General features: G+C 48.0%; 12 protein-coding genes across 12 annotated transcripts; 6 read left to right on the top strand and 6 right to left on the bottom strand.

Annotated features, from left to right (window-relative positions):
* Positions 1–338: 338 nt before the first annotated feature.
* Positions 339–1,449, top strand: N7487_002165 (uncharacterized protein; the record flags this gene model as incomplete). The annotated part of the gene is made up of 2 exons (XM_056869912.1): positions 339–942; positions 1,028–1,449. 2 exons carry the CDS (start codon positions 339–341, stop codon positions 1,447–1,449), a joined length of 1,026 nt encoding a protein of 341 aa, XP_056734696.1.
* A 522-nt stretch (positions 1,450–1,971) lies between these two features.
* On the bottom strand, positions 1,972–4,756 carry N7487_002166 (crossover junction endodeoxyribonuclease; the record flags this gene model as incomplete). Its single annotated transcript, XM_056869913.1, has 3 exons — positions 1,972–2,239; positions 2,293–4,590; positions 4,743–4,756. 3 exons carry the CDS (start codon positions 4,754–4,756, stop codon positions 1,972–1,974), a joined length of 2,580 nt encoding a protein of 859 aa, XP_056734697.1.
* A 319-nt stretch (positions 4,757–5,075) lies between these two features.
* On the top strand, positions 5,076–6,707 carry N7487_002167 (putative actin-related protein RO7; the record flags this gene model as incomplete). The annotated part of the gene is made up of 1 exon (XM_056869914.1): positions 5,076–6,707. One exon carries the CDS (start codon positions 5,076–5,078, stop codon positions 6,705–6,707), a length of 1,632 nt encoding a protein of 543 aa, XP_056734698.1.
* Positions 6,708–8,127: 1,420 nt separating this feature from the next.
* Positions 8,128–8,428, top strand: N7487_002168 (uncharacterized protein; the record flags this gene model as incomplete). The annotated part of the gene is made up of 2 exons (XM_056869915.1): positions 8,128–8,186; positions 8,287–8,428. 2 exons carry the CDS (start codon positions 8,128–8,130, stop codon positions 8,426–8,428), a joined length of 201 nt encoding a protein of 66 aa, XP_056734699.1.
* Positions 8,429–8,682: 254 nt separating this feature from the next.
* Positions 8,683–10,876, top strand: N7487_002169 (uncharacterized protein; the record flags this gene model as incomplete). The annotated part of the gene is made up of 4 exons (XM_056869916.1): positions 8,683–8,748; positions 8,795–8,862; positions 8,926–9,772; positions 9,821–10,876. The coding sequence occupies 4 exons, from the start codon at positions 8,683–8,685 to the stop codon at positions 10,874–10,876; spliced, it is 2,037 nt and encodes a 678-aa protein (XP_056734700.1).
* Positions 10,877–11,144: 268 nt separating this feature from the next.
* N7487_002170 (enoyl-CoA hydratase/isomerase family protein) lies at positions 11,145–12,077 on the top strand (the record flags this gene model as incomplete). The annotated part of the gene is given in 5 exon segments (XM_056869917.1): positions 11,145–11,197; positions 11,217–11,355; positions 11,413–11,472; positions 11,553–11,905; positions 11,966–12,077. 5 exon segments carry the CDS (start codon positions 11,145–11,147, stop codon positions 12,075–12,077), a joined length of 717 nt encoding a protein of 238 aa, XP_056734701.1.
* A 69-nt stretch (positions 12,078–12,146) lies between these two features.
* N7487_002171 (uncharacterized protein) lies at positions 12,147–13,948 on the bottom strand (the record flags this gene model as incomplete). The annotated part of the gene is made up of 3 exons (XM_056869918.1): positions 12,147–12,648; positions 12,709–13,567; positions 13,615–13,948. The coding sequence occupies 3 exons, from the start codon at positions 13,946–13,948 to the stop codon at positions 12,147–12,149; spliced, it is 1,695 nt and encodes a 564-aa protein (XP_056734702.1).
* Positions 13,949–14,291: 343 nt separating this feature from the next.
* N7487_002172 (uncharacterized protein) lies at positions 14,292–16,659 on the top strand (the record flags this gene model as incomplete). The annotated part of the gene is made up of 6 exons (XM_056869919.1): positions 14,292–15,082; positions 15,146–15,905; positions 15,959–16,040; positions 16,099–16,239; positions 16,296–16,431; positions 16,500–16,659. 6 exons carry the CDS (start codon positions 14,292–14,294, stop codon positions 16,657–16,659), a joined length of 2,070 nt encoding a protein of 689 aa, XP_056734703.1.
* Positions 16,660–16,906: 247 nt separating this feature from the next.
* On the bottom strand, positions 16,907–18,163 carry N7487_002173 (aldose epimerase family protein; the record flags this gene model as incomplete). The annotated part of the gene is made up of 1 exon (XM_056869920.1): positions 16,907–18,163. The coding sequence occupies one exon, from the start codon at positions 18,161–18,163 to the stop codon at positions 16,907–16,909; it is 1,257 nt and encodes a 418-aa protein (XP_056734704.1).
* A 622-nt stretch (positions 18,164–18,785) lies between these two features.
* N7487_002174 (uncharacterized protein) lies at positions 18,786–19,873 on the bottom strand (the record flags this gene model as incomplete). The annotated part of the gene is made up of 2 exons (XM_056869921.1): positions 18,786–19,640; positions 19,697–19,873. The coding sequence occupies 2 exons, from the start codon at positions 19,871–19,873 to the stop codon at positions 18,786–18,788; spliced, it is 1,032 nt and encodes a 343-aa protein (XP_056734705.1).
* Positions 19,874–20,565: 692 nt separating this feature from the next.
* On the bottom strand, positions 20,566–22,005 carry N7487_002175 (acyl-CoA desaturase; the record flags this gene model as incomplete). The annotated part of the gene is made up of 4 exons (XM_056869922.1): positions 20,566–21,066; positions 21,120–21,206; positions 21,261–21,681; positions 21,752–22,005. The coding sequence occupies 4 exons, from the start codon at positions 22,003–22,005 to the stop codon at positions 20,566–20,568; spliced, it is 1,263 nt and encodes a 420-aa protein (XP_056734706.1).
* A 680-nt stretch (positions 22,006–22,685) lies between these two features.
* N7487_002176 (uncharacterized protein) lies at positions 22,686–24,776 on the bottom strand (the record flags this gene model as incomplete). The annotated part of the gene is made up of 1 exon (XM_056869923.1): positions 22,686–24,776. One exon carries the CDS (start codon positions 24,774–24,776, stop codon positions 22,686–22,688), a length of 2,091 nt encoding a protein of 696 aa, XP_056734707.1.
* Positions 24,777–25,217: the final 441 nt, after the last annotated feature.

Genomic DNA, 25,217 nt, shown 5'->3' on the forward strand with positions numbered 1-25,217 from the left:
CCAGGCACGTGACTGCGGCTGTGGGCGGAAACTGGGATGGTGATCTGCTTTTTCCCTCGACTTAGTCTTACTACATTTACTTTACTCTTAATTAATATAACAAGTGCTTGGTGATCGCGTCATGTACTAGGTTTCTGTCTCGTTTCTCCAGTTTATTCGCCCATAATTAACGATAAAGCGCTATCACGTGCTCCCAAACCGCCATCATTGCTTTGTTAGCAAGTCCATTGATACTCCGTGGGATATTCGCTTGCGACAACACAGACATCTGTACGCGGTTACTTTCTGGTGTCATCAGAACCGCATCGCTGCCTGCTTTTAAGTTGAGGGTACCCGAGATGTCCTCGCCAAATCCCGTACCGGCAACGCCTCGCGTGATATCGCCGACACCCTCTATATCGGACCCGTCCGAGACGCCCGATGGATATAACGCACCAGTAACACGGTCCGCAGCACGTCGCTCGCGTCAGCCAGAAGATTCACCCGAAAGTACCAGTTCATCGCGAGCATCAAGATCCCCTACGACACCCTCGGCTCGACGCAATCGCCGATCAAACCCCAAGATACCCGCCTCGCCGCCGCGCTCGGCCAACGGTACTGCCTCGAACAATCTTCTCTCCCCGTCTAGCATTCCCGCTACCCTGCGCGACTTATCAAGATCACCATCTCCCCTCGGGCTGATCCCCCTCCACGCCCGCTACCGCAGCTTCATTCACCGCCATGAGATCCCGCGCAAGGTCTTGCACGTGTCAATCGGATTTTTGACTTTGTCATTATACAGCCGAGGCGTGCAAACTCTGCAGATAACACCTGTCCTTTTCACCGCACTAGTACCTATCGCGGCAACGGACCTCATCCGTCATCGCTTCGAGAAGGTCAACAAGGTATACATCCGGTGCATGGGTGCCCTCATGCGTGAAACAGAGGTCACCGGCTACAACGGTGTGATCTGGTATCTTCTCGGAGCATACGTTGCTCTTCGGTTTTTCCCCAAGGATGTCGGTGTCATGAGCGTGTTACTCCTTAGCTGGTGTGACACCGCCGCCTCGACATTCGGTCGCTTGTACGGCCGCCACACCCCCCCGTCTGCGTCCCGGAAAGAGCTTGGCTGGTACCATGGCAGCATGGCTCATGGGTGTTGTCACCGCTGCTGCTTTCTGGGGCTGGTTCGTGCCTTACATTGGTGCTTTCCCTAATGACCCGCAAGACGCATTTATGTTCACCGGACGCTTGAATCTGCTCCCGGACTGCGTTCGTGGTCTTCTGGGATGGGAATCCAGTGACTCGGCGGTTATTACTGGTCCTTTGGCTTTGAGTGTCATGAGTGTCGTCTCTGGCGTTGTTGCCGCTGGCAGCGAGTTCATTGATATGTGGGGCTGGGATGATAATCTGACGATCCCAGTGTTGAGTGGAGTTGGCCTCTGGGGGTTCCTCAAGGTGTTTGGGTAGATGCATAAGTGATACAGATACAGTTCCTGATTTATCGGCGCTTGCACAATATTCCCTTTTCGCTTTCTAATATTACTTCTGTTTAATATTTGGGCATGTTTCTCGTGTGCTTCTCTACTTTCTGGCATTGTGCTGCATCAAGAATTGGATTCTTGTTTAGATAGGAGCTGGTACTTTTCTCTTCTCTTCGAGTTATACTCTTTGGGTGTATGTTTTGCATGGTTTTGCATGGTTACTATCTGGACATGGCTTTTGTACGTTTTTCAGATGTATGCACATGGTCTTTCTCATTTACAAAGACACCCGCAACATATATACACGACATCCAGCAATCCATAAGCTATTTTCTTGCCTGATTTTTAACAGAAGGTACTCAACATGTTTATCCAACGCCGTGGGATAACGAAAAATGCCGTTGCACCACACATGCTTGTATCCCAAACCACCAAACCCAGGAAAAATCAAATTGATGCTAAACGCCAACCGGCCAAAACGAGAAAAGGGGTATATTAAATGCATTAATCAGACGAGGTCAAGAATGCTGACGCGGGGGAGTCTTTTCTTCTTGGTAGCCTGTCCGCGCGCTGTGCCCAGGCTGTCGGTGGTTGAGCCTTCGCACGGATCTTGTTCAGGCGGAGATGGGTCGATCGACCAAAACCCGTCATGTAATATAATGTTTTCCAAGTGTCCCGTGGTCTTGTGCTTCGAACTTGTGCTCATCACCTCCTTTGAAGTCTTCTTGGGAGACTTCTTTACGTCGTTGGTCTCATTGTTTTCGCATGTTTTCAAGCTCAATGGCAATGTATGCGTGTGCCCAGGCTCTAGTTCAGGCTTGGGGTTTACTTGACTGCAAGATCGGGGTAGTTTGACATCTTCGGTCTTAGAGGATCGAGCCCGAGCTTTTTCACTGGCGGTGCCTTCTTCGTTGGGGGTTTACGCAACGAGCAAGTTGCATTGTCCTCATGCTGACTCTCGTCGATTTCCGGGGACAGAGAAAGGGACTCGATGGCTTTCTCGATGTGTTCAACCTCGGCCTTTTCCTCACGCTGCACTCTGGGGTTCTTTTTCGACTTGGATAGAGTCTTCCCAGATGGAGAAGGCAGTGCCATCGGTGTTCTGGCTAGGAAGTCCTCCATGAAAGTCTCAGATTCACAAACATCGGAGACTGAATAGCTGACTTTGAGCCCCATGTGCCTTGCTTGTCGAGATGGAGAACAATCGGTGTTCATGTCCAGTGCGTCCGGTTCTTCAATATCAACCCCACCAGCTCCCAAAACTGTGCGTCTTGCTCTGATGCGAGACTGGTCCGAGATTGGATGACGCTTGATATTGGCAGAAGGAGACAAGTTACACATCGAAGAGAATGAATCAAGGAGACTATCGACCTCCCGGGAAACGTAGTGCGTCGTCGGTGAGGATCCTTGCTGATTATACATGCTTGGAGAGGAGAAAGGATCGTCTTCCTGGTTCACAATTATGGGCGAAGAAGACCCAACACCAGAAACAAGCCGGGAAAGGGGATTCTGGGTCGATGTAGCGGCTTCCAACAAATGCGTTTTTTTAGTTGTTGACAATTCGGACTTTTCTTTCGTGAGAGTTCCGTATTTCAAGATACTCCCCCGTTTCATTCCAGCATCAATCGGTCCCTTTTTCTTGGGGCCAGTACGTCGAGTACTGGTCTTCTTCTTTGCTGCAGCCTCTTCGGCTTTCGCGGCTTTCGCGGCCTGTTCCTTCTCCCAATTTTTCACAACCCCAGGAATACCTATTTTTGCGACAGTCTCGAATACCCAGACTTTTTCGAGGGAAAATGGATCAAATCGTTTCGTTATCCGAGACTTCGATGGTGAGGGAGGGACCGGTTCAGCAGCTACCTCTGCATCGTCCTCTTCCTCGCCTTCTTGCACAGTAGTTTCGGATGGAAACGGCGGGTTTGGTTCTTCGGCAAGGAGATCAAGCCCAACCACATCCGCGGGCAGCATATCTAGCTGGAGTTCTGGCACTGCATCAGTGCCAAAGCTTGACCGGCTTCGATACACCTTTTGCAGACCAGCTGGGCAATCGGGCACATATGAAAAACCAGGCGACACGCCTAGAACTGGTCTCTGGAGACGGAGTCTGTACGAGATAAGAGGCTCTGCCAGCAGCTTGATCAATTTCCTTGCCCCCGATCGATAATTCCATTCAAAGTGGTCCGCGGCAAATGTTCGGATTGCTAGGGGGTCGATATTTTTATCCCAAGCCTGTGCGAGCCGATTTCTCAAAAAGGTCATTTCCTCATCGCTCGAAACTTTGGGCTGGGCATAGTACTCGAGAATTTGTCGGTCTGGGAAAACTTCTGGAATGCGAACTGCTGGGTGTTTCCTCGTAAAATAACCACTCTCGTTCTCCTCAAGTTCGTACTGGAGTCTTTCTCTCCACTCGCCCAATCCTGTATCCACGTCTACTTGCGACGCAAGCTTCTGTAGAAGGTCCTCGCCGAATCCAGCCTTAGCAATCTCTGCAGCTAGCTTACTGCCACATTTCGGAACACCAGATGGTAGATAATCCCCTCCACTGAGCATAGCGAATAGAATCATTCCCGGCCGGTCAAGGGGTATGTTTGACGGATGTCCATCCTGTCCCATTGCATAGCATGTGACATGAGTTGCAGAAGAACTGCCGCTTCCGCTCTCTTTTGAAAAATTCATAATGGTAAAAGACGATCCAAACATCAATGCGTCGACATCGTTGCTCATGACAGCGTCTACAATACCTGCCTGTTGCAGCCGAGCACATTCGGCCTCTGCCTCACCGGGTGCCTCATGCCACGGGAATCTGAATCGCTCAATGAGGTCCTTGGAGCGTTTGATGATCGGCGCATTGCCATAACTGCGGGTTGAGACTGCTTTGCCTCTCTTGAAAGCAGGTTTTTGCCGTCCATCATAGACAAAAAGGGGATGAACTGGCAATGCAAGTAACTTCAATAATCGATAAAATAGTGTGCGTAGCTCTGGGTTTCTTCCTCCTCGACCTGCTTGGACTTGAAAGAGCCAGATCGAAATGTCTACTGCAATGCGGATCGGCCTTGCTGTCCGTTCCAGGTGCGTCACTGCCAACTTGGCCAGAGAGATACGCTCTCCTGGGCCAATGGCATTTATGAGCCTTAAGGAAGTTAGCCTTTTGACTGGGAAATTATTCGGAAATACAAATTTTGGTTTCTCATGCGATGGATAAACAATGCTTTCACTCATGCTCAGTGATATATGTTTTCTACCATGCAAAAAAAAAAAAGAAAAAGATATGGATTCACTTACCCAGGAATACCCATGCCGATTATAGGCAATCGAAAAATTAAAAAGCAGTTAAAGCGCCCATGTGGAGTTAAAGATGTACAATACGTCTTGGCTGTTGCGGAGAGAGGAGGTTGTCAAGTAAATAAAGACGGCCCGATGTAGATCCGTTGCCTACCAACAAGCTTCCCCAATGAACCACCTGCGCAAGCTTATAGATGTTACATTTCTTTTTTGTCTTTGAATTCAATCTGATGGCGTTGAAACTCCAACCCCTGCGCTGGTGAATTGAATACTTGTTACTACGAACCCCCGGACTCTTCTTGCTCCCAGAAAGGAGAGCAAGCCCAACCAAGCATGTCGAGTGATACACCCTCAATGGGTGCCAGTAAACGCGCATCAGCAACTTCCGGTCTGCGCAATAGCCAGACAGCACGACCTGTTTCTCCTCATACACCACAGACACGTTCAGGAAACCCCTCATTCGCCAGCAGCACATCACCGAGCTCCTCCTTTCGAAGCGAAGACGATGCGATCATATTTGAGATAGGCGCACGATGGCTCCGCGCAGGATTTGAAGGAAGCAGCACGCCCGTATGTGCGGTTGGCTTTGGACCCGAAGACTCGAGGAGAGTGGGGGACTATCGAGGATGGATCCAGGGCAGCACCGGTGCCGGACGGCTACCGCAACCTGTCGACATGGAAGAGTGGACGCGGGCATATGAATTGTGGCGGCCAGACTCTCGAGAGGTGGATTTGGGCCTTGTCGAGGATAAGATCGAGCGCGCGTTTCGGGAGACATACAATCAGTTCCTGTTGACGGATGCAGGCACATCTCGTCTTGTTCTTGTTCTGCCGTCTCTCATGCCACATCCATTGCTGTCGTCATTGTTGTCGACTCTATTCAGTCGCTGGCGCTTTCCGAGTGTTACCCTTCTGTCCAGTGCGACAATGTCGGCCACAGCTGCGGGGTTGCGGTCAGCGTTGGTGGTTGACATTGGCTGGGTTGAGACCACGGCGACGGCTATTTATGAATACCGAGAGATAACTACAAAGAGAACAACACGCTCTATGAAGCATTTGATGCAGGAAATGGGGCTACTTCTTACTGGGTTGGCTTCCGACAGGAACCAGGATACGGAGACTGTGGATAAGATCTCCGTTGGATTCGCATACTGTGAAGAAGTTGTCAGTCGGTTTGCCTGGTGCAAATCGCAGGCAGACTACACAAACCCAGATGAACCAGACCGGAAATTATCAATTCCTTCGCCTGCAAACCCCGAGGAAGAATATATGGACGTGCCGTTTTCACGTCTCGCCGAACCTGCCGAAAAGATTTTATTCGCACCAGGTGTTGAAGAACATGAATTGGATGATGAAGAAAAACCCCTGCCTTTGCTTGTCTACAACACCCTTCTCTCGTTGTACCCTGATGCACGAGGAACATGCATGTCCCGCATTGTCTTTGTGGGCGGCGGATCTCGAATTCCCGGGCTGCGGCAACGGGTCCTTAAAGAAGTCTCACTTTTGATTGATCGCCATGGATGGAGTCCAATTCGAGGCAAAGCACTCGAGCGACAGCGACAAAGATTGGAAGAGCTGAGACTTTCTGCCCAAAAGGCTGCCAGCCCACCTGAAACCCCTAAGAGCAATGCGGAAGCACCATCCACCGATGACGAACCAGCCGATCCCTCGAAGGAGGTGCCTGAGATCGATTTTGTGGAACAAAAGCTCCGCCGACAAAACAAAGATATCCCAGTTCCTATTCAAGGAGTGTTGCGTGAAGTTGAATCTCTTGGTCCATGGGCGGGTGCAAGCCTGACAACCAGTTTGAAGATCCGGGGCATGGTAGAGATTGAACGCGAGAAGTTCTTACAGCATGGACTTGCTGGAGCTACACGAGACATCGACCATCCTGTTCCTGATCGTCGATCGGGCTTGAGATCTGGCGGTGATCGGTCAAGTTGGACGCTTGCAGGCTGGGCATGAAAACCATGTACATTTTTCAAAAACAATAGATACCCCATTGGATTTCCAAGCTCTTTCCCTATATCTTCTTTTTACTATAATATTTCTCTATCATGGAGTGTCCCAAATAGGATAGCCGAAGTTTCGGTTATGTCCCGGCTTTCGTTGAGCGTGGGGATCGTAATCCCGATAATGTAATGAGTGTTATCATAAAGAAATAATACTGTCTGATATTCAGCTCATAACTATATAGAGAATGTTTTTATCTTCGATCGTGACAACGTACAGACCTCTTATCGGACGTTATATTCTCTTCCGCGAGGTAGACCGCAACAATAGAGAGAAGGAAAAAAAATAGACAGCTTATTTGTTGTATTGCAGTAGTACAATCAAAGAAAGCAAAAAGACAAAAAAGAATGAGGGCCCGAAGCGCGATTCGAACACGCGGCCTCTCCGAATTTGAGATGTGAACCCAAACGGAGAATCATACCTATGAAGAGTTAGTAAGGAAATTGGTGTTATCGTAAATTGAATGAAACGTACCACTAGACCATCCGGGCTGATTATATATTGTGGGGCTGTTTGAGGATATCTAGATGAAATCAGGCTCCTGAGGTATTCCTACACCTTCTTATGGCCTATAGATCATTAAACAATATAGTATTGTTGTAGGTATTGATCATAGGAGTACAGCCATTCCGGCCCAATCGACTTAGCTAGAAATTCACATTTGTGTAACTCCTATAACAAAACAATAGACGAGCCACCTGTGGGTATGTGTAGTTTATATAATAGAAGAAATTTGGCGCCCCACAATATCTTGGTGAAGATTTTTATACGGACCCATGAACTTTGATAAGTTATAATAAATTCCTATGTTCCATATACTACTAGCCTTACTTTGCCTAGATCGTTATGCAATGGCTACCTACGTGGTAGGTGTGTCTGGATTGATCTATATATGATCCAATGGGTATATGTGACAAGTCTGTACATATATTCCCTCTCTGTATACTTGAACCATATTTCTTTTACTAAACCATAAAGATATGATACGCTATTATTAATATACACACATTTTTAAACATGCTGGGCGCTAGTTATATCATATCTCACCAGGTAATACCAATAAGATAACCAACTCAATATTATGCTTAGAGATGCTGTATAGGAAATAGCTATATACACCCGTGGACCGATATAGTAGTAACACTTGTATCTAGAGAAAAGAAATAGATTAGCCGCCTGTGATTAATATAGTGGCATAACTGATTGTTGGTTCCAAGGTTAGTTGAACCGCTTTAATCAAATGTTATACATAAACAGTCTTTTACATAGAATAGGGTATGCCTTTTTTTTTACCATTGTATAAACTTGAAAAATATATCTAAGAAGAACACCGAAAAGACATAAGTGGCCGACTATTCATATAATAAATACGATGACAACCTTAGAAGTAAATGAAATAACTCAACAAGCTCAAAAATATCCAAGTCGCGAGTCATACTTCCGTTGATTATCTCATCTTCAGCCCGGATGGTCTAGTGGTACGTTTCATTCAATTTACGATAACACCAATTTCCTTACTAACTCTTCATAGGTATGATTCTCCGTTTGGGTTCACATCTCAAATTCGGAGAGGCCGCGTGTTCGAATCGCGCTTCGGGCCCTCATTCTTTTTTGTCTTTTTGCTTTCTTTTTTTTTACTTCGGAATAAAATCTTCATAAATACGGTTAACTAAACAAAAGATAATAATCGCTCATGCTATTGAAAGTATGCGGCTTAAGCAACTTACGTATCTTCAAAATTTCAGAATACGTATTAAGCCGCTAATACCGCGTTACAGCCGTACTACCGGTATTTCGATATTAATTCACATTGGAAAGAACCCCGGATGAGTAAGTAATAAAAAGCTGGGGAAATCCCGAGGTCAACCTCGGGCGAAGAGACCGAATTGTCCCCGACTTCTCTACAAATGCATGAAACTAAAGTAAAATGAACGATTTCAGTCCTCCGCCACTACGTGCACCTACAGCGTGTGTTGCCTGCAATAAAAAGAAGGTACGAGAAAATGGAATAATTTGGAGAGACATACTGATCTCTTTAGGTTCGCTGTATCTTCGACGGGAATCCCGATGTATGTGTGAACTGCCAACGGCACCAATGGCCCTGTTCGTAAGCTTGCGAAAACAAATTTTGATTTATGACGCGGGAGTAAATATACTAACTGCCGTGCAGTCGACGAGAGCGCAAGAGAAAAAGAGCCCATAGTAACGATGGTAACTGCAGCGTCAATGATACCGAATTGGCTAGAAGGAGACGGGTGAACTGGGAAGAGCCGACGAGTAACTTTAGTCCTATCGGCTCAGCCAGATCTTTACGCACAAGCTCCGAGTATGACCGGGATCGGAATGAGTACCGCGAGACAAGCGAAAGTAGAGCTGGCACTGGAGACCATGCACCGATCACACCTGACTCCAATCCATATTCATCCGCTTCGACTTTAAGCTTCATGGCACGCTCTCGCTACTTTGATGACGCAGTGGCAATCAACGAAGAGCAGGCTAGATCTTACCCAGAAGGAGACGCGGATGGACCAACTGCAGATGACATCCAGATGCTCAGACTGCAAGGTGCATTCGATCTCCCACCACGAGCTATCCGAGAAGGGTTGATTAACACATTTATGGAACGATGTTCACCATGGATGCCGATAATTGAGCGGAGCTGGCTAGAAGAAAGCGGCTCTCAGAAGCCGTCAATGCTACTTCTCCAATCTATTTTTGTCGCTGCGAGCCGAGTCACATCTGCACCAGCTGTGACTGCGTATGCATCGTTGCATCAATTTTATCGCCGCGCAAAAGCCTTGTTCTGGTCTGGATACGAGAGAAATCCAGTGACTGTCGTCGCAGCAGTGTGCATTTTGCACTGGTATAACCCAGAAGGCCCTGAACATGTGTCTACCAATACTAGTGGATTCTGGCGATATGTGGGAGTTGGGTTAGCTCATCAGATTGGATTGCATAAGGAACCAACGAATAAAAGAGATGCTGCCCTGAGGCGCAGACTGTGGTGGACTCTATACGTAAGTAAGGAATGTGTGTTAGCATAGACAATCGCTGACATCGGACAGGCCAGAGATTGTTGCATCTCTGCAGGACAGGGCCGGCCACTAGCAGTGGATCTGGAGGATTGTGAGGTGGCCCCGCCTTGCCCTGAGGATTTCCACGATTCAAGCTCAAATGCTACTCTGTTTATTGCATATGTCGAGATCAGTTCTATTCTGGGTCATCTCACCGAGTACTGTCGTCGCAAGACTCTCACACGTGAGGCTCGACAGAACCTCGAGAATCGTTTATATCGATGGACACGCGATATTCCACCGTCACTGCGCTTGTTTTCCATCCAGAGTATTTCAGAAGATGCAGCACCACCGAAAAGAACATTATCCCGATACAATTTTGAAGCACGTCAGCTCCACATCCCATACTTTACATGCCTCGCAATCCTGTGTCGACCCAACCCCGGAGAGTCTTCATCACTAGGAGTGCTTTTAGCGTCGTCTTTCGTGGCAGGAATATATGAAGACTTCCTCGCTCGAGATGAGATCCAATTCCTCAGCCCAGTGTTCACATTCCACCTTTTGGCCGCCGGGATCGGGCTTCTATCGTGCAATAACGTACCCTCGCACCGGGAGAAGGCAGCAGGTAGCTTGGAATCCATCTACCTGGCCCTCGAGGAACTCGCAAAACGCTGGTCATCCGCGAAAGGTAGCCTAAGAGCGTTGAAGAGCATTGCTGAAAAGCAGCGAAGTGCATCGACAGTAGACGAAATGCCGTCGATGACGCTCTCTAGAGAACATCAACCCTTTTTTGAGGGATTTGGCCCGGATCTTTCCTGGGCTTGGTCATATTTCATGGACCTCGGACAAGCGGGGCATGATGGCAGCACAAATCGTTTTATGGTAGCCGGGACCCCAGAGGTGCTAGGAAATTGGGCCGAGTCCCGGGCACCGGATGCTATATCTTCGGATGAGTACAGGCCGCTCACGACAATTTTGGATCGCAATGATGGCCTCATTATGGGAGATATGTCGCAGGGTATCCCAGGCGATTTCTTTAATCAATACCAGGGAATGGGGGATTGGCTGTTTAAGGATTTAGAATGGAATGGCGAGATTGCCTGGTAGAAATTCCTTGACTATATACCTATATACCCATATGTTATAGATCATTTATAAAGAATATGACACTTGACGAATATATGGTAAGATTCTCAAATATCTTTTGATCTCGGCACTCGGTGAATTTCGGCAACGTGAACGCGAGGATGTGGAAATGCGGGGGATCTACGAATGTATTATGTACGTCCATTGCAAGATACATATGTAACGAATGGGTTAACGAAGCAGTTCGAAAATACGAAATCGATATTTACTCAGTCGTACAATTGGCATCATGACAGAAATCCCAACCTTCCACAATCTCTCCCTCGAAAGACATGGGAATGTGTTCGTTCTTACCATGCAGAAACCCCCCGGAGAACCGGTTGAACTCATCGTATTGTCAGGAGATGATACGGGCCTATCGCTCCATAGAAAGAATCTTGGGCTCCGACTCAGAAGGAGCAGTAATTACGCGGGGCAATGATGCCAAATTCTGGTGCACTGTACATTAAAGTCCTCGAAACAGAACAACATTGGAGAAATTAACAAAATACTCATAGGGACTCGAGTTAGATGAATCAGACCACAATCCATTTGCCAATACAGATGGATTCTATCCAGTGAGAACAGCTCTTAGACCAGCCTAAAACAGAGAAGGTAGCATGTTATTGATGAGACCATGCTGACAACGAATATCCAGCTCATCCACACGATCCTCGACTTCCCATTCCCAACAATCGCTCTTCTAACCGGCCACACCTTCGGTGGTGCCTGCCCACTCGCCCTGGCACACGACTACCGAATCATGAACTCCCGCCGTGGCTTTATCTCTATGCCACCTGTGAACCTGGGCCTTCACTTCGACGGAATCGGTTCACTGCCTCGTCTCAAGCTGCGTCCACAGATTGCGCGTAAGATGTTGCTTGAGGCGCATAGGTGGACTGGACCTGAAGCACTGGAAGATGGGATTGTGGATGCTGTTGCAGAGCCGGAGGAGATGCTGAATGCTGCTTTAGAATTGGGGGCGAAATGGGCGCCTAAAGCAAAGATGGGGTAAGTTTCGATCTGTACAAGAAGCTTTTTATAGGAAGAATATCTACTAATTCTGTATAGAGTGTATGCTTTGCTTCGTCGGGAGCTTTGGGGGGATGCTATTGAGAAGTTTCAGCGTATTAGTTATGTTCATAGTCGGGTGACTTCGGCGCCTGCTAAGGTCAAGATTTGAGATGAATAATGAGATCAAGTACATGTATGTGTGACAATATTTAGCACTTGAATTATTTTCTATTTGATCCTATAGTTTGGCCTTATTCTCCTTTCTCCAGACTTGTACCTCAGGCAGCTCTTGATAGTTAGGCGGAAAGAACTGCGGTCCCAATATCTTCTTCTGCACCTTGCCTGTCCCCGACTTGGGTAGCTCACCTTGGACTACACGAAGGATAGTCGGCATCTTATACCCAGCCATCCTACTCCGCAGATCCTCCCGCAGCTCGGCGATTGTGAGGCTCTTACGGGTTGTGTTTTGATCTTGTTTGAGGCTGATAGTAGCAGCGACTCGTTGACCAAACTCCTCATCTTCAACGCCCACCACCATGACCTCAGAAGCATAGTCCAGACCCAGGATCTCGCGTTCGATATCTAACGCAGAGATCTTGTAGCCACCTGACTTGATGATATCAATCGAGGCACGGCCCAGGATAAAATAATATTTTCCTTCGCGGCGAGCAATGTCTCCCGTCTTGAAGTACCCCTCGGCGTCGTGTGCATCCGCAGTGGCTTTCTCGTCAAAAAGATACCTGTTGAGAAGATATGTGAGAATGGAACACACTTGGCTTTTGATAGGACATTTGACTTACTTGGAAAACATGTAAGGGCACTTCACTAATATCTGGCCTTCATCGGTAAGTTTAAGTGAAACCGCCTCCGCAACACGCCCAACACTGTTGTGAGGTGTTCCATCAGAATCCAATTCAGTTTTGATGACTGCGCCAAATTCTGTCGCACCATATCGAGTGAGAATTGGCTTGTTCCTGATTTGATGCCAGAACTCTTGTACAGGCCCTGGAAGTGCCGAAGTACCACAAAGCATCGCTCTAATCTGACGCGCACCAGCGATATACTGGTCACGTACTTCAGGAGTTTGGTTTGCAATATTCTCTTCATAGTACCGCATCATGCGCATGTATATGGTGGGAACTCCAGAGAAAAAGGTAAGACCTCCCTGTCGCCAGCGCTCCCACGTCCACGCTGTGTCGAAGCTTCCACTGCGGAACTCAATACATGCACCGGCCGCGAGGAACGGGAGAAAGGTCAACCCCACACCCGAGGCATGATGCACCGGAAGGACATGGAGGACGATGTCCTTGTCTGTGATTTGGTAATAGTTTGCGTCGGCCTCTCCATTCCCGGAGATATAACTGCGACGCTGCACAGCACCCTTGGGAGGTCCGGTCGTGCCGGAAGTGAAGATCACCAGTGCTGCCGCGTTCATATCTGGAACTGGGCCAGAGGAGATGGTCACTTCATCTGACGGGAGAAGCGTGGGACGGAAATGAGATGCTATTGGAGAAATGCAGGGGATATGCGCGCCTTTTCTTTCTTCCATATAGCGAACTACGGACTGGGCGGTGTTTTCGCTGGTTGTGCTGGATACTAGAGCTACACATCGCGCTTTCAATAAGAAGTACGAGGCTTCTTCTGGTGGTAATGCGGCAGCTGCTGCTTATTAGTTATGCGTCTTCCCCTAGAATATTGAAGCTTACCCATAGGCACGACTGCTGCACCGATTGCGAGGATTGCGATGAAGCCGACGGTGTATTCATACCCTCCCGGCGCAAGTAACCCAATATATACCTCTTTGTCCGCGATCAAATCACGTTGAGCTTCATGACTGAGCGATCTTTCTAAAACCTTGCGAAAGGCCAACACATCCGACACAAGATGATGGTATGTCTTTTCCACGCCGGCAACCAAGTCCCGAACCACAATCGGCGAAGGGCTACGTTGCGCATACCGCAATAGTTTATGGAAAAAGGGTAGGTTTGGCAACACGTTGTCTCCCACATGTGGAGGTATGAATAGAGTGCGGTCTCCCATTTTGTTTGCGTTTGTGTACTACTGAGCTGGGGTGGTTGACCATCTTATCCCATTGCATTCTACTATACACACTGCGGCAACACACCATTCCCCCGCTGAGCTCCCCAGCCAATAATTCACAGCTATACCCTGTCTATTCGGCTACTTGTTAATTCTCCCGCGGTTTACATTGACCCTGCGGGGTAGAAGTGCCGGCATTCGGGACTCGGTGATTTTTGGAACTACTACGGATTTAGCCAAGGCAATTCGGTACGGGTATATGATATATGATATATGATATATGAATAAGGTCGAGGATATTGGAATTGTGATTGGCACCGATTTTCCAAAAGTCAACTTCAAAATGCCTGATTTCACGGATAACCTTCGCCCAAGCCAGCCAGATGGACCAACAACACTCGCCCGCGAGCGTCAACAATCCAACATCGCCACCGAAGAACTAGGACAACATTTATTGGCTTCGGATGGATTTTTGGAACGGCAAGCTCGGATCCTGCCCATCATCCAACAAGAGCCACTTTTCTCCAAAGACCAGCAACAAAACCTCTCCAGACCGGAAAGGTTCAAGCTAGGAGTTGCGCGCGCAAAGCTCTTGCGCCGAATGAGAGACACGCACAAATGGAGCTACCTTGAATACCAAATGGCCGAGTACCTGGTCGACGACGTGTCGCCCTACTTCCTGCACATGGAGATGTTCATCACGACCATCCGTGAACAGGCCAGCGAGGAACAACAAGCGTACTGGCTGCCATTGACCGAGTCATGGAAGATCATCGGTGCATATGCACAGACAGAACTGGGACATGGAAGTAATGTCCGTGGCTTGGAGCTTGAGGCGCGATGGGATAGCCGGACCAAGGAGTTCGTGTTGCATAGTCCGACTCTTACCGCGAGCAAATGGTGGAATGGAAGTCTGGGCCGTTTAGCTAACCACGCTATTGTGGTTGCGCAATTGCTTCTCCCGGATCCTGGATCGCCGGATAAATACGTCTCGCATGGCCCTCATCCGTTTATTGTGCAGGTGCGGGATATGAAGACACATCAACCATTGGATGGGATTGTTGTAGGAGATATTGGTCCGAAATATGGTTATATTACTATGGACAATGCGTATATGCTGTTTGACCAGTTCAGGTTTGTTCCTCGTCCATACCATTCGTCCATATCATAGGAGTCTATTCGCTAACAATATGCTAGAATCCCACATTCTGCTATGTTATCACGGTACTCGAATGTAGATCCCAACACAGGGATTTATACCAAACCAGAGAAGCCAGCCTTGATCTATGGTTCACTGACCTATGTGCGGTCGAACATGGTCCACCGCGCTAGACTCGTCCTCGCACGGGCAGTTACCGTTGCAGTGCGGTACAGCAGCGTGCGACGCCAGTTCCAAGATCGAGACGGCGACAAGAAGGGACCAGAAATGTCTGTTCTGGACTATCCGACTGTCCAAATTCGAATTCTGCCTCTCCTTGCTACGACCTTTGCACTCCACTACACAGGTCTTGCCATGCAGACAGTGTACAAAAACGCACGACAGGATATCGAGAAGGGAAATTTCAATTCCTTGGCTCATATGCACAGCATGTCTTCCGGATTGAAAAGCCTGTGCACTATCCTCGCCGCGGATGGCATTGAGACATGTCGACGGGCGATGGGTGGCCATGGGTTTGGTGGTGGGAGTGGCTTGATCCAGGTTAATAATGATTACCTCTCCAAGCCGACTGTTGAGGGAGATAATTGGATGATTACGCAGCAGGTTGCAGCATATTTGATCAAGAAGATGACTGCTGCTGTCGAGTCGCCTGATACTGCTAGTCTTGATGAGACTGATTCTCGATTTAAAGAGTTTATCCGCAACAAGCGTCGTCTAGGATCGGAAAAGAGAACATACAATATCCTGAACAGTGATTTGGACATCGTTAAGAGCTTTGAGCTGAGAGCCACTGCCATGGTAAGTTCTACAAAACTTAGTATACCAAAGGACTTGAAACTAATGATCAATAGGCATACGATGCATACGAACAAAGAGTTATCAAGAAACAAAACTGGAATAGTCTTCTAATCCAGCTCCACAAACTAAGTCGGGGTAAGCCGAATCTCGGAAACGATGTGTTGTTATAGACTGACCTAAGACAAAACACCAGCACAATCCGAATCGATCATCGTCGCAACCTTCTTCGACGCCCTCTCCAACGACAAAACCCTCTCAGCACCCATCAAAACCGTCCTATGGGACTGCTTCCGCCTATTTGCATTATACAGCATGGAGAACGAAAGTTTCGAATGTAAGCCACCAGCAGCAAACTCACTATTAATTCCTGCAAACTAATAAAAATACCAGTCTTCCGCTCAAACGCCGTCTCCCAAGCAGATTTGAATACCATAGCTAGTCGAGTCCAAGATCTAATGGCCCGTATCCGACCACATGCAGTGAAACTGGTTGATTCATGGATGATTCCTGATTATTTACTGGATAGGTGAGTGGCTATGAAGTCGTTTGATATGATGTGACGCAGGAATAAGTGTCTGACTGACTTAATCATAGTGCGCTGGGCCGATATGATGGCCGTGTTTATGAGGATCTATTTAACCGTGCCCATCGGTTGAATCCGCTGAACAGGATCACTTTCAATCCGAATTATTGGGAGGATGAGATAGTTAAGGGGAGTGGGGATAATGGGGGCGGTATCTTGTCGAAGTTATAGATGTCAGATGTCTATTCTCTGCTGCATAGGTCGTGTTGCAGACCATTGAGCGAATTTGCATGTATAGATGTTTTATTATGTTTGTTTCCAGTATCGTGCTCTATGATTTAATTGGTCACTGATGGTTCTCATTCGTACAGAGTGAGGCAATGAATTCCAAAATAAGCGCTGCGCGTAAATGTCCACACAGAAATGTTTATTAATCCAATGCAAATACATAGCACACTGTACTGTGGAATTATAAAATTTAGAGGGTGCCAAACTGGTATGTAGCCCAGTTAACGGCGGGCCCATCATCAGGACCAAAGACCTGGTAGGGGATACGACCCCACTCAGGGTTATTGATACCATCGATCCAGTCCTCGGTCTCGATAACAAAGCATCCGTATTTGTTAACGTGGGTGGCACCGGCGTCACCACCCTCATCCTTGTTGCGCTTCGCCTGCGACTTCTTAGTGGCGATTGAGCCGTTCTGTCCGCTGCAGGTGTAGATTTGCAGGGCGGCCTGGTTGGTAGCGACGTCGAGGCTGATACCTGTGGAGCTGGACGAGGCGCTCAGGACCGTGGCCAACGAACTCGACGCGTCTGTTGAGGGTCGGTCGACGAGGAAGCATGTATCGTAGCCTGTGCAGCCGGCACCGCAGAGGTCGTAGGTCTTCTCAATGTCCTTGCCGATGAGTTTGGGGCTGGTGAAGTCCAGAGCTCCTTGGTAGGCATTTTCAACGTCGTGGATGGTGCCGTTCGGAATTAAGATGCTGTCTCCGCCGACGAACCGCTGTGAGAGGGGAAGCTGCAGGGTGGTGTCTTTCAACACGTTGGCTTCTTTGAACGCGTTCAAGTTCCAGTAGATGTGATTGGCCAGCATGATGGGGGTCTTCTCTGTAAGAGAGAGAGCCACCAGTTTCGTGGTCAATTGGGGAAGTCCCTTGGGGTTGGATTGAGTCTTTTCGGTAGACACGCTAAAAGTAGCATGGGTAATGACGTCTCCTGGGAACTTCTCAAAGCCTTGATCGAGCAAGGTGAAGGTGATAGAGGACTCGCTGTGGGAGGTGACTGTCCAGTTGCGCATATCATATCCGATGAAGCCACCGTGGAGGGTGTCCACACCACCGTTTTCATTCTCAGGAACGTGGTAGGTATTATCATCAATGGTGAAGGTACCATTCTTGATACGGTTGGCATAGCGACCGACAACCGCGCCGAAGAACGTGCGATTGGTTTCACTATCATGCAGATATTCCTTGGGGTCATCGTAGCCAACGACGACATCTTGGACGTTGCCGTCGCGATCTGGAACTAGCAAGGAGGTGAGACGCGCGCCGTACGGAATCAGCTTGGCAGTGATATTTTCTGCCTTGATCGTATAGCTTTTGAAGTGATCGGCATTTGAGCCAGTCGCAGACGGCGAGGGAGACGCAGTCTGAGAGTGAGATGGTGATGGCACAGCATTGGCCAGGGCAGGAAGCCCATAAAGGGCGGCTGTAATATAAGATTTGAGATGCATTTTGAATCCCAGGAGTGTTGTAACCGAGAGAAACAAGATACAAAAGAGGAGAAGAAAACGAAGGGTGAACCGGGCAGGGCAAACTAATGAACGGAGCCCACGGAGGGGTACAGGCATCTTATGAGAAGCTCCGTTCGGATCGCAATAAACATTCCCTAATTTGCGCTAAACTACCTCCGCATGGCTTGGACGCTAGGGGGCGGGGGCAATGGATGGAAACCGGGGTAAAGGTCCTGGGTGAGATCAGGATTTATCCGAATGCAGGTGGTGTGATTGACATACAGGTCAATCATTGGACAGTTGAACAAAGCGGACGGTGGATAATGAGGGGGAAGATCCGAGCCCCTATTCCCGGGGTGACTTCAAGGGATGTAACTTAAAGGGCCGAAGGGCCGTGGGTCCAGTCAAGCTCAAGAGGCGTTCTGCCACTGACGGCGCGGAACAAATGTGACCTCGACCGAGCCCAGCGAACGGCAGAACTCGGCAAAACTCCGGTGGAGTAATTTGTTGACCGCCCTGTAGTTATTAGTCAGCCACATTAATCCCGTGGACCTTTCCAAATTGGGCTAGTTGCTGTCCGGATCAATATCGAATGGAGCAAAGGGAAAGAGAAACAAAGCAGCTACTCAATAAGCCCCAAAAATCGCTTCATCCGATCATAGACATAGAAACTTGTCGCCACCATAGGAGCCATTTTCACATAGCCAATGGTCAGCCCAACATAAAAACCCCTCATTCCTCTCTCCAGAAAGATACGTTGGGCTGTCTCCAAAATACCTGATTTTGTATCAACCACACTTCCAACTTGTATCCGTCGCCGAATGATATCAATCGGGTAAGAAATTGTTTGAGCAACTATGCCAGCAGCTGCTCCACAGGAAAGCTGTGCAACTGCGGTCAGTCGAGTGGAAGATGGCGCCTCCAGAGTATAGGGTGCAAGGATAGGCGTGCGAAGCCAGTCTCTGAGTAGATCATGGGTAAGGAATGATGTGCCAGCATATGGAAGTATGCCTAGCATAGTCGGGGCAATTCCTCGATAGAGATTTGACAAGCTCCCACTGCCTCCCCCTTCAAAGTACATTTTCCGAGAAATACCAATCCAGGATGAGGGATTCTTTTGTACTGTTTCAAAGGCAAGGCGTGTACGGATCAACTCGAGAGGATATGTGATCAGGGTAGAGGTCGCACCGGCCATACTTCCACATAAAAATCGACGCCATGGTGCTTCTTTCTCCGGAGATGTGATAATTGCTGCTCGGAATTGTTCGTATGCCAGAAAGTTGATACCAGCGTATGGAAATACGCGGACTAAGCTTGCCGAGTGGCCTTTGAAAAGCGCAGGTATACCATACGACGTTCGAATGTGTCTGGCAGCCTGAATAAACCCATCCCAGCGAGTCGAATATGGCACAAAATGAGAGTGGGAAGTTTGAAAGAGGATTCTAACCCTCTCCAATGGGGCGACAATGGTTTTGGCCTACATTACTCTGGTATTAGCAATCTATTGTTAGTAGTTTAGGTGGTAAGGCTCACAGCGCAGCCTGCAACACCTCCGGCTAGTCCGTTCCGTAAGACAACATCCAAATTTCGGCGGTCTTCATTTGATTTCGATGTGGGATAAGCATGGCGACCGCCTTGTATCTTCATCGATGGATCTTTCGCGATTGGGGCACTGATTCCTGTGTCTCTCATTTCTCTCGCAAGAACCATCAAGGGCTCAGAATGACGCGAACTGAAGAATCAAGTTAAATTCAGATCTAGTATAGAAAATGAAGAATGAATAATTACAGTGAAAAAGCACCGTGGCAGTCATCCGACACATTCCCCAGTACACAGTGAGGAAGGATGATAAAGGGAGAGTGAGGGAATGATGAAGTGAGGGAAAGGGAAAACGAAGTCTTGGCAGTCAAAGGGCTGAATACTACGCCAACTCCCAGCGACCTTAAGGATCATCTAAGAAATTTTTTTGTGTGAACATGACATGATTGACTCTTTATCCGACAAGAAAGCGAGACCGAGTTATCTCCTATTATCTCCTAACTCCGGCTGTTGGCTTAACCCTTCAATCGTATGTTGTAATAATCTCAGAAAAGAAATTGAGGCTGGACAAGGTTGGATAGGCAGTATATAAAAGCACCGATCATTCTACAGTCCTACATTGGTATATAGAATTCTACTGATCAACCCTGTGGATACGAGTTAGGTTGATTAACACTCTAAGATCAGTCGTAAGATCCGGCGCCTTATTCTGAGATATAAATCCACACAAACTTAGAAAATGAAGAGGGATGCAGATCGATAACACATACATAGAAAGGGTTTGCTTATTGGTCGAAACGGATATTCATATTCTCGTGAAATTTGAAACTTGGCAAATTGATCTCTAATTACTCCCCGAAGGCTTAAGCGTAAACACCCTTTTGACTGTTTTGGTGACGCCAAATCTCAACCTCACCACCACCGCGAATCACCCCAACTCGCATGGAAGAAAGGAGGTTGTGAGCAGCATTGGAGTGAGTATAGACACCACCGTTGAACATGGCAGTAGCATCCTTCCCTATGCCTGATGAAATGAGGGTTTTACCTCCAGGGTGTTCTGCGATAAATTTGCTCACATCGTGAACAACACCCGCAATAGCAACTAGAGCTTTACCACTCTGTGTTTCTGCAATGAAATCGTCCCAGTCGATAACAGGCAGCTGGTCCAGGGGAATACCCCAATCAAGCTTTGAGCGCTTCTGGTCAAGTTTCTTCTGTAGTTGTTGCACACGGCCCTTCTCGATTTCGTTGGCTCGGAACTGCTTGAGGTTGGTTGCCAGACCGAGCTGTTTCCACACCCAGATTGACCACTTTGTGGGATCATACTGCCACCATTCAATGGCGTTTCGGTAGTCGGAGGGGAACTAATCAGGGTTTAGTGGGTGCGAGGTATATGAAAGGGAAAGAACCTTCTTACCTCGTGGTGGAAGTTGTGGTAACCTTCACCGAGAGTGATCAGTGCGGTAACAACGTGATCGCGAGGTGAGTTCCTGTCATCGAATGGCTAACGCGTGTTAGTGAGCGTGAATAGAAATATAGGATATGGAAAATGACTGACCTGTTCACCCAACCAATGAGCGAGAGAATTGACACAGAAAGTGGCTTGCTGCACAAATGAAAACCGAAGAATTCCAGCATATACAAGACCACCCTTCCAATCACCCCATCCCAGGCCAGCAACAAGCATAGGGAACAACATCCCGAAAACCAAGATGACAGATCCGTAATTCTTGTGCTGCCAGACGACGACGGGATCTTCATTCAAGTCGGAGATGTCGGTCCTGCCACGGGTTTTCGGGTTCTGATTAAGAACCATCCACATGAAATGCGAATACCAAAGACCCTTCATGACGCTGTATGGGTCCTTGACTGTGTCGGTCCATCTGTGGTGTGCCCTGTGCTTACTGCTCCACCACCGGATTGAGCCTTGGACGGCACCACCGCCGACACATGCGAGGAATATCCTGATTGGTAGGCGACTGGAAATATCAGATGCTAGTTAGTGCTTGATTTGAAGCAAAACAGGGGGTGGGGCAGTGGTAGACTTACGCTTCGTAGGATCTGTGCGCCCATAGACGATGGTAGCCGGCAGTAATACCCAGTCCGGTCCAGAAGTAGTATAGAAGTGCCCAAGCAGCAGTAAGTGCCCTCAGCGGCGTATAGAATGCAGCGACGATGCCGCCGACGGGTACGATCAGGATCAGGGTTGTGTTGATCCAGTTGACATGCTGGTACCAGTTACCGAGTGTGACGGGCTTCTCGCTGATATGTTGTTTTCCAGTACTTGGCTCAGTTTTGGCCATTGTGGCAGTGGATTTCAAAATCGTAAGTCTCTTGCAAGTTTATGAAAATCTGGGATTGAATTGGTGGTTGTGAGGTGAAAGTATTCAAACCGGGGACCCTGAGTTCAGGTTATTTAACATAATAAATATCTAGTTATTTCATATCAAAGTAAATCATCAGTTGTGTTTCTCTCAGCAAGAAACTGTTGAACCGTTGGGAATGTCAGGCAACACATGTTACAGATGTTTAGGGCGGGAGTCCTCCCAACTCCATCCCCCCAACACTAAAATCAGCACAAAATGTTTAGGTGGTCATTCCGAGACCTATTATTGGTTAAAATGTTTTCTACTTTCATCAATAATTGATACTCTGAATCATTGAAATGTAACTCGGCAAATTCGCCACTGATTCTACACCGATCCACTCATCTGGCCCAGTTGTCTGGCCCTGGGGCCATGGCCTGGGCCCTTGTTATGCATAAAACGATAAGGTACAGACTAATTAGAGGCAAAATAAAGTATTATTTTATGATTGAAAAGGTTCAGCCATTGTCCGCCCGTCTTTACATAGTAGTGTATACTCTGTTTCAATATGATGTGGTGTGAGCCATGGAAGTAATACGAAGTTAAAATATTTGATCAAGCCTTTTTGGGCTGCATATCACTTCAATGTAAGAGCCCGTTCAAATTTCTCCCGTAGGTTAGCCCGAAAAAAACGGCGTCAGTACCGCGATGCGCTCTTGATCTGGTAATGTCCTGATTGCTGGACCCGGAAACTGTAGGGATGCTATCTGGGGGGTGATGGCGTTGAAAGAAGGCCAGATAAAATCAGAGAAGAAGGCCAAAGTAGAGTTATACCCCCTGGCTGTCAAGTATGACTTGTCAACGTTTGGGTTCCCAGTTCGTGCAAAAGAAGCCCACATGTCCTGGATGGCGTTGGTGTAATATACATCATTTTCAACGCGGATAGGCTGGTCATAGAGATAGTATGTCCCGAAGACCTCGTACAGATCGGCTGAATGGCATTTGTAGTAAGGGACTTCGGGGTGGTCAACGGGGAATGAACACATGCCCCAAGGGTTGAAGTATGAGAGCGCATACCCACGCTCCATTGTATAGATCCACATTCGATCGAAGGAATACGACACAGCTCCTATCCGGGCAACCTGGATGGCTGGTCCAGTTAGAAAGGCATTGGTCGCAACATTTACTGTGGCGTTGTAGGCATTGTTGAATGAGTGTTCCGATGAGGAATCGCCCACGGCTGTAGTTTCGGTAGGAGATACTTCCCACAATGATGACTCTAGGACTGCTTCCACTTGTTTGCTGTTCAAAACACCAGTCTTCTGCATGATCTCGAGTCCGGCCTCGAGGCTGGTGATATTGGGAGGGAGAGCCTCGGCGGCAACCGATTGATATTCATCAGGCATGTACCCTGCCATGAATTCCACATTGTTGACATATTTCCGTCCCTTTGCAAGCTGCGCAATAGGCAAGTCCTCAAGGTAGATACCATCGATAACAGACGTCCATGATGTCATATTTGTCTCCGTGAGCTCTAGTAGTGTCTCGGCTGGCAAGGACTGCAAGCATTCTAGGCGCACTGCCCCAGTCGCATGAGGGCATAACTTGTTGATGAACGGGAGGATCTGAGCCGCGGCAGCAGATGGATTTCTAGCAGAACCACCCCCAGATGACTGCGCAATTGCCCCTGTAAAGAGCCCTGCAGCCTTTTGAGATTGGATGAGTGAGATGACAGCAGAGCCTCCTGCGGACTGGCCGAATATTGTAACATTGTTCGGATCACCACCAAAGGCGGAGATGTGATTTTGAACCCACCTAAGAGCCTCAATCTTATCCGACACGTCATAGTTACCTGTGATTGTGGTGTCATTGAGGGCCAAGAAGCCAAAAATGCTCAGTCGATAGTTGACCGTAACCAGGACAACATCTCCATGGCTAACGAGACTAGCCCCATCAAATACCCCGTCTACCCCAGACCCGTGAGTGAAGGCTCCTCCATGCATCCAAAACAATACGGGTTTTAGTTTAGGCACCAGTTTGATGGATGGCGTAGCGGGGATGTGTGGCGTGTAGATGTTAAGGGATAAGCAGTCCTCACTATTTCCCCATGGGTTGAAGCCCTGTTGATTCCCGTTCAACCTACCATATTGTAAACAGGCTGGACCATATTTTGTCGCACCGACGTATGTGCCATTCCATGGCTGTGCGTGCTGGAAGCGAATGTCTCCTGTTGGTGGCTTGGCAAAAGGGATTCCCATAAATCGGAAGGCCATGTGGTCGCGCAGACCCTCGAATGTTGTACCTTTGCTTGTAATGTTGATGTGTGGGAATGTTGAGAAATCCGTGTCAACTTTTGTTACTGTCGGTGCCGAGTTTGTGCATATGAAAGGTGACCCTGTTGAATCTTTCATGTGGGATGGAGTGCCATCCAGTGCGAAGGGCTTCTTCGAGCAAGAAGACCATAAGGTCTGAGTCTCCTTGATATTGCCGAGATATACTTGGTATTGTAGTTGGTGGTAGAATGCAAGGAAATCCTTGCAGTCCAGAAGTTCCTCGCCGTATGAGGCACAGGTATCAACAGCATCCCTGCGACTGCTGGGGTTTAGCACCAAAATTGCACTGGGCTTGTCGGCGTGTGCCGTCCAGTTTCCGTCATTTTGAAACAACACTGTGATATCCTGACCCCCAGTTATGTGTTTGCATATCCCGACGGCAGTAAAAAGCAGAAGGTAGAAAAGTCCAAGGACGATGGTGGTAATTGAAAACATGGCGAGAATAGTTATCTCTATGAGCAATTGCTACTCAATCTAGAGAGTAGTATCGCACCACAATGTCTGCTATTCATACCCACTGGAATATATGTACTTTTATATCCCGTTCTATATCGACCCCTCATCCAGTTTCGGCTGGTCAGAGCGGGAAATGTTCGTAGTGGTATTTACAAATGCCGTCCTGCCAGGGCCGAATAAAAGAAAATATACAATATAACATATATCGGTAAACTAATGATAGCCGACAGGCTCTCCTACGGTTAACTAAAAGACAAAGCCCGTGCATGGTGTCCAAAAGACCCCCGTCGGCAATGTCCCTGGGCCTAGCTTCCCCGAATTTTACATGGATTAGACGGAATTAGTTCAGGGTCGCCTGAGGTGCATGCCAGGTTAACTGAAAGTCTTTTGTGCTGCCGTTTTCATTTCCAACGGGGCATC

The sequence above is a fragment of the Penicillium crustosum genome (assembly GCF_028827405.1).
Source record: "Penicillium crustosum strain IBT 35664 chromosome Unknown utg000001l_segment0_segment0, whole genome shotgun sequence".
Lineage (NCBI taxonomy): Eukaryota > Fungi > Ascomycota > Eurotiomycetes > Eurotiales > Aspergillaceae > Penicillium > Penicillium crustosum.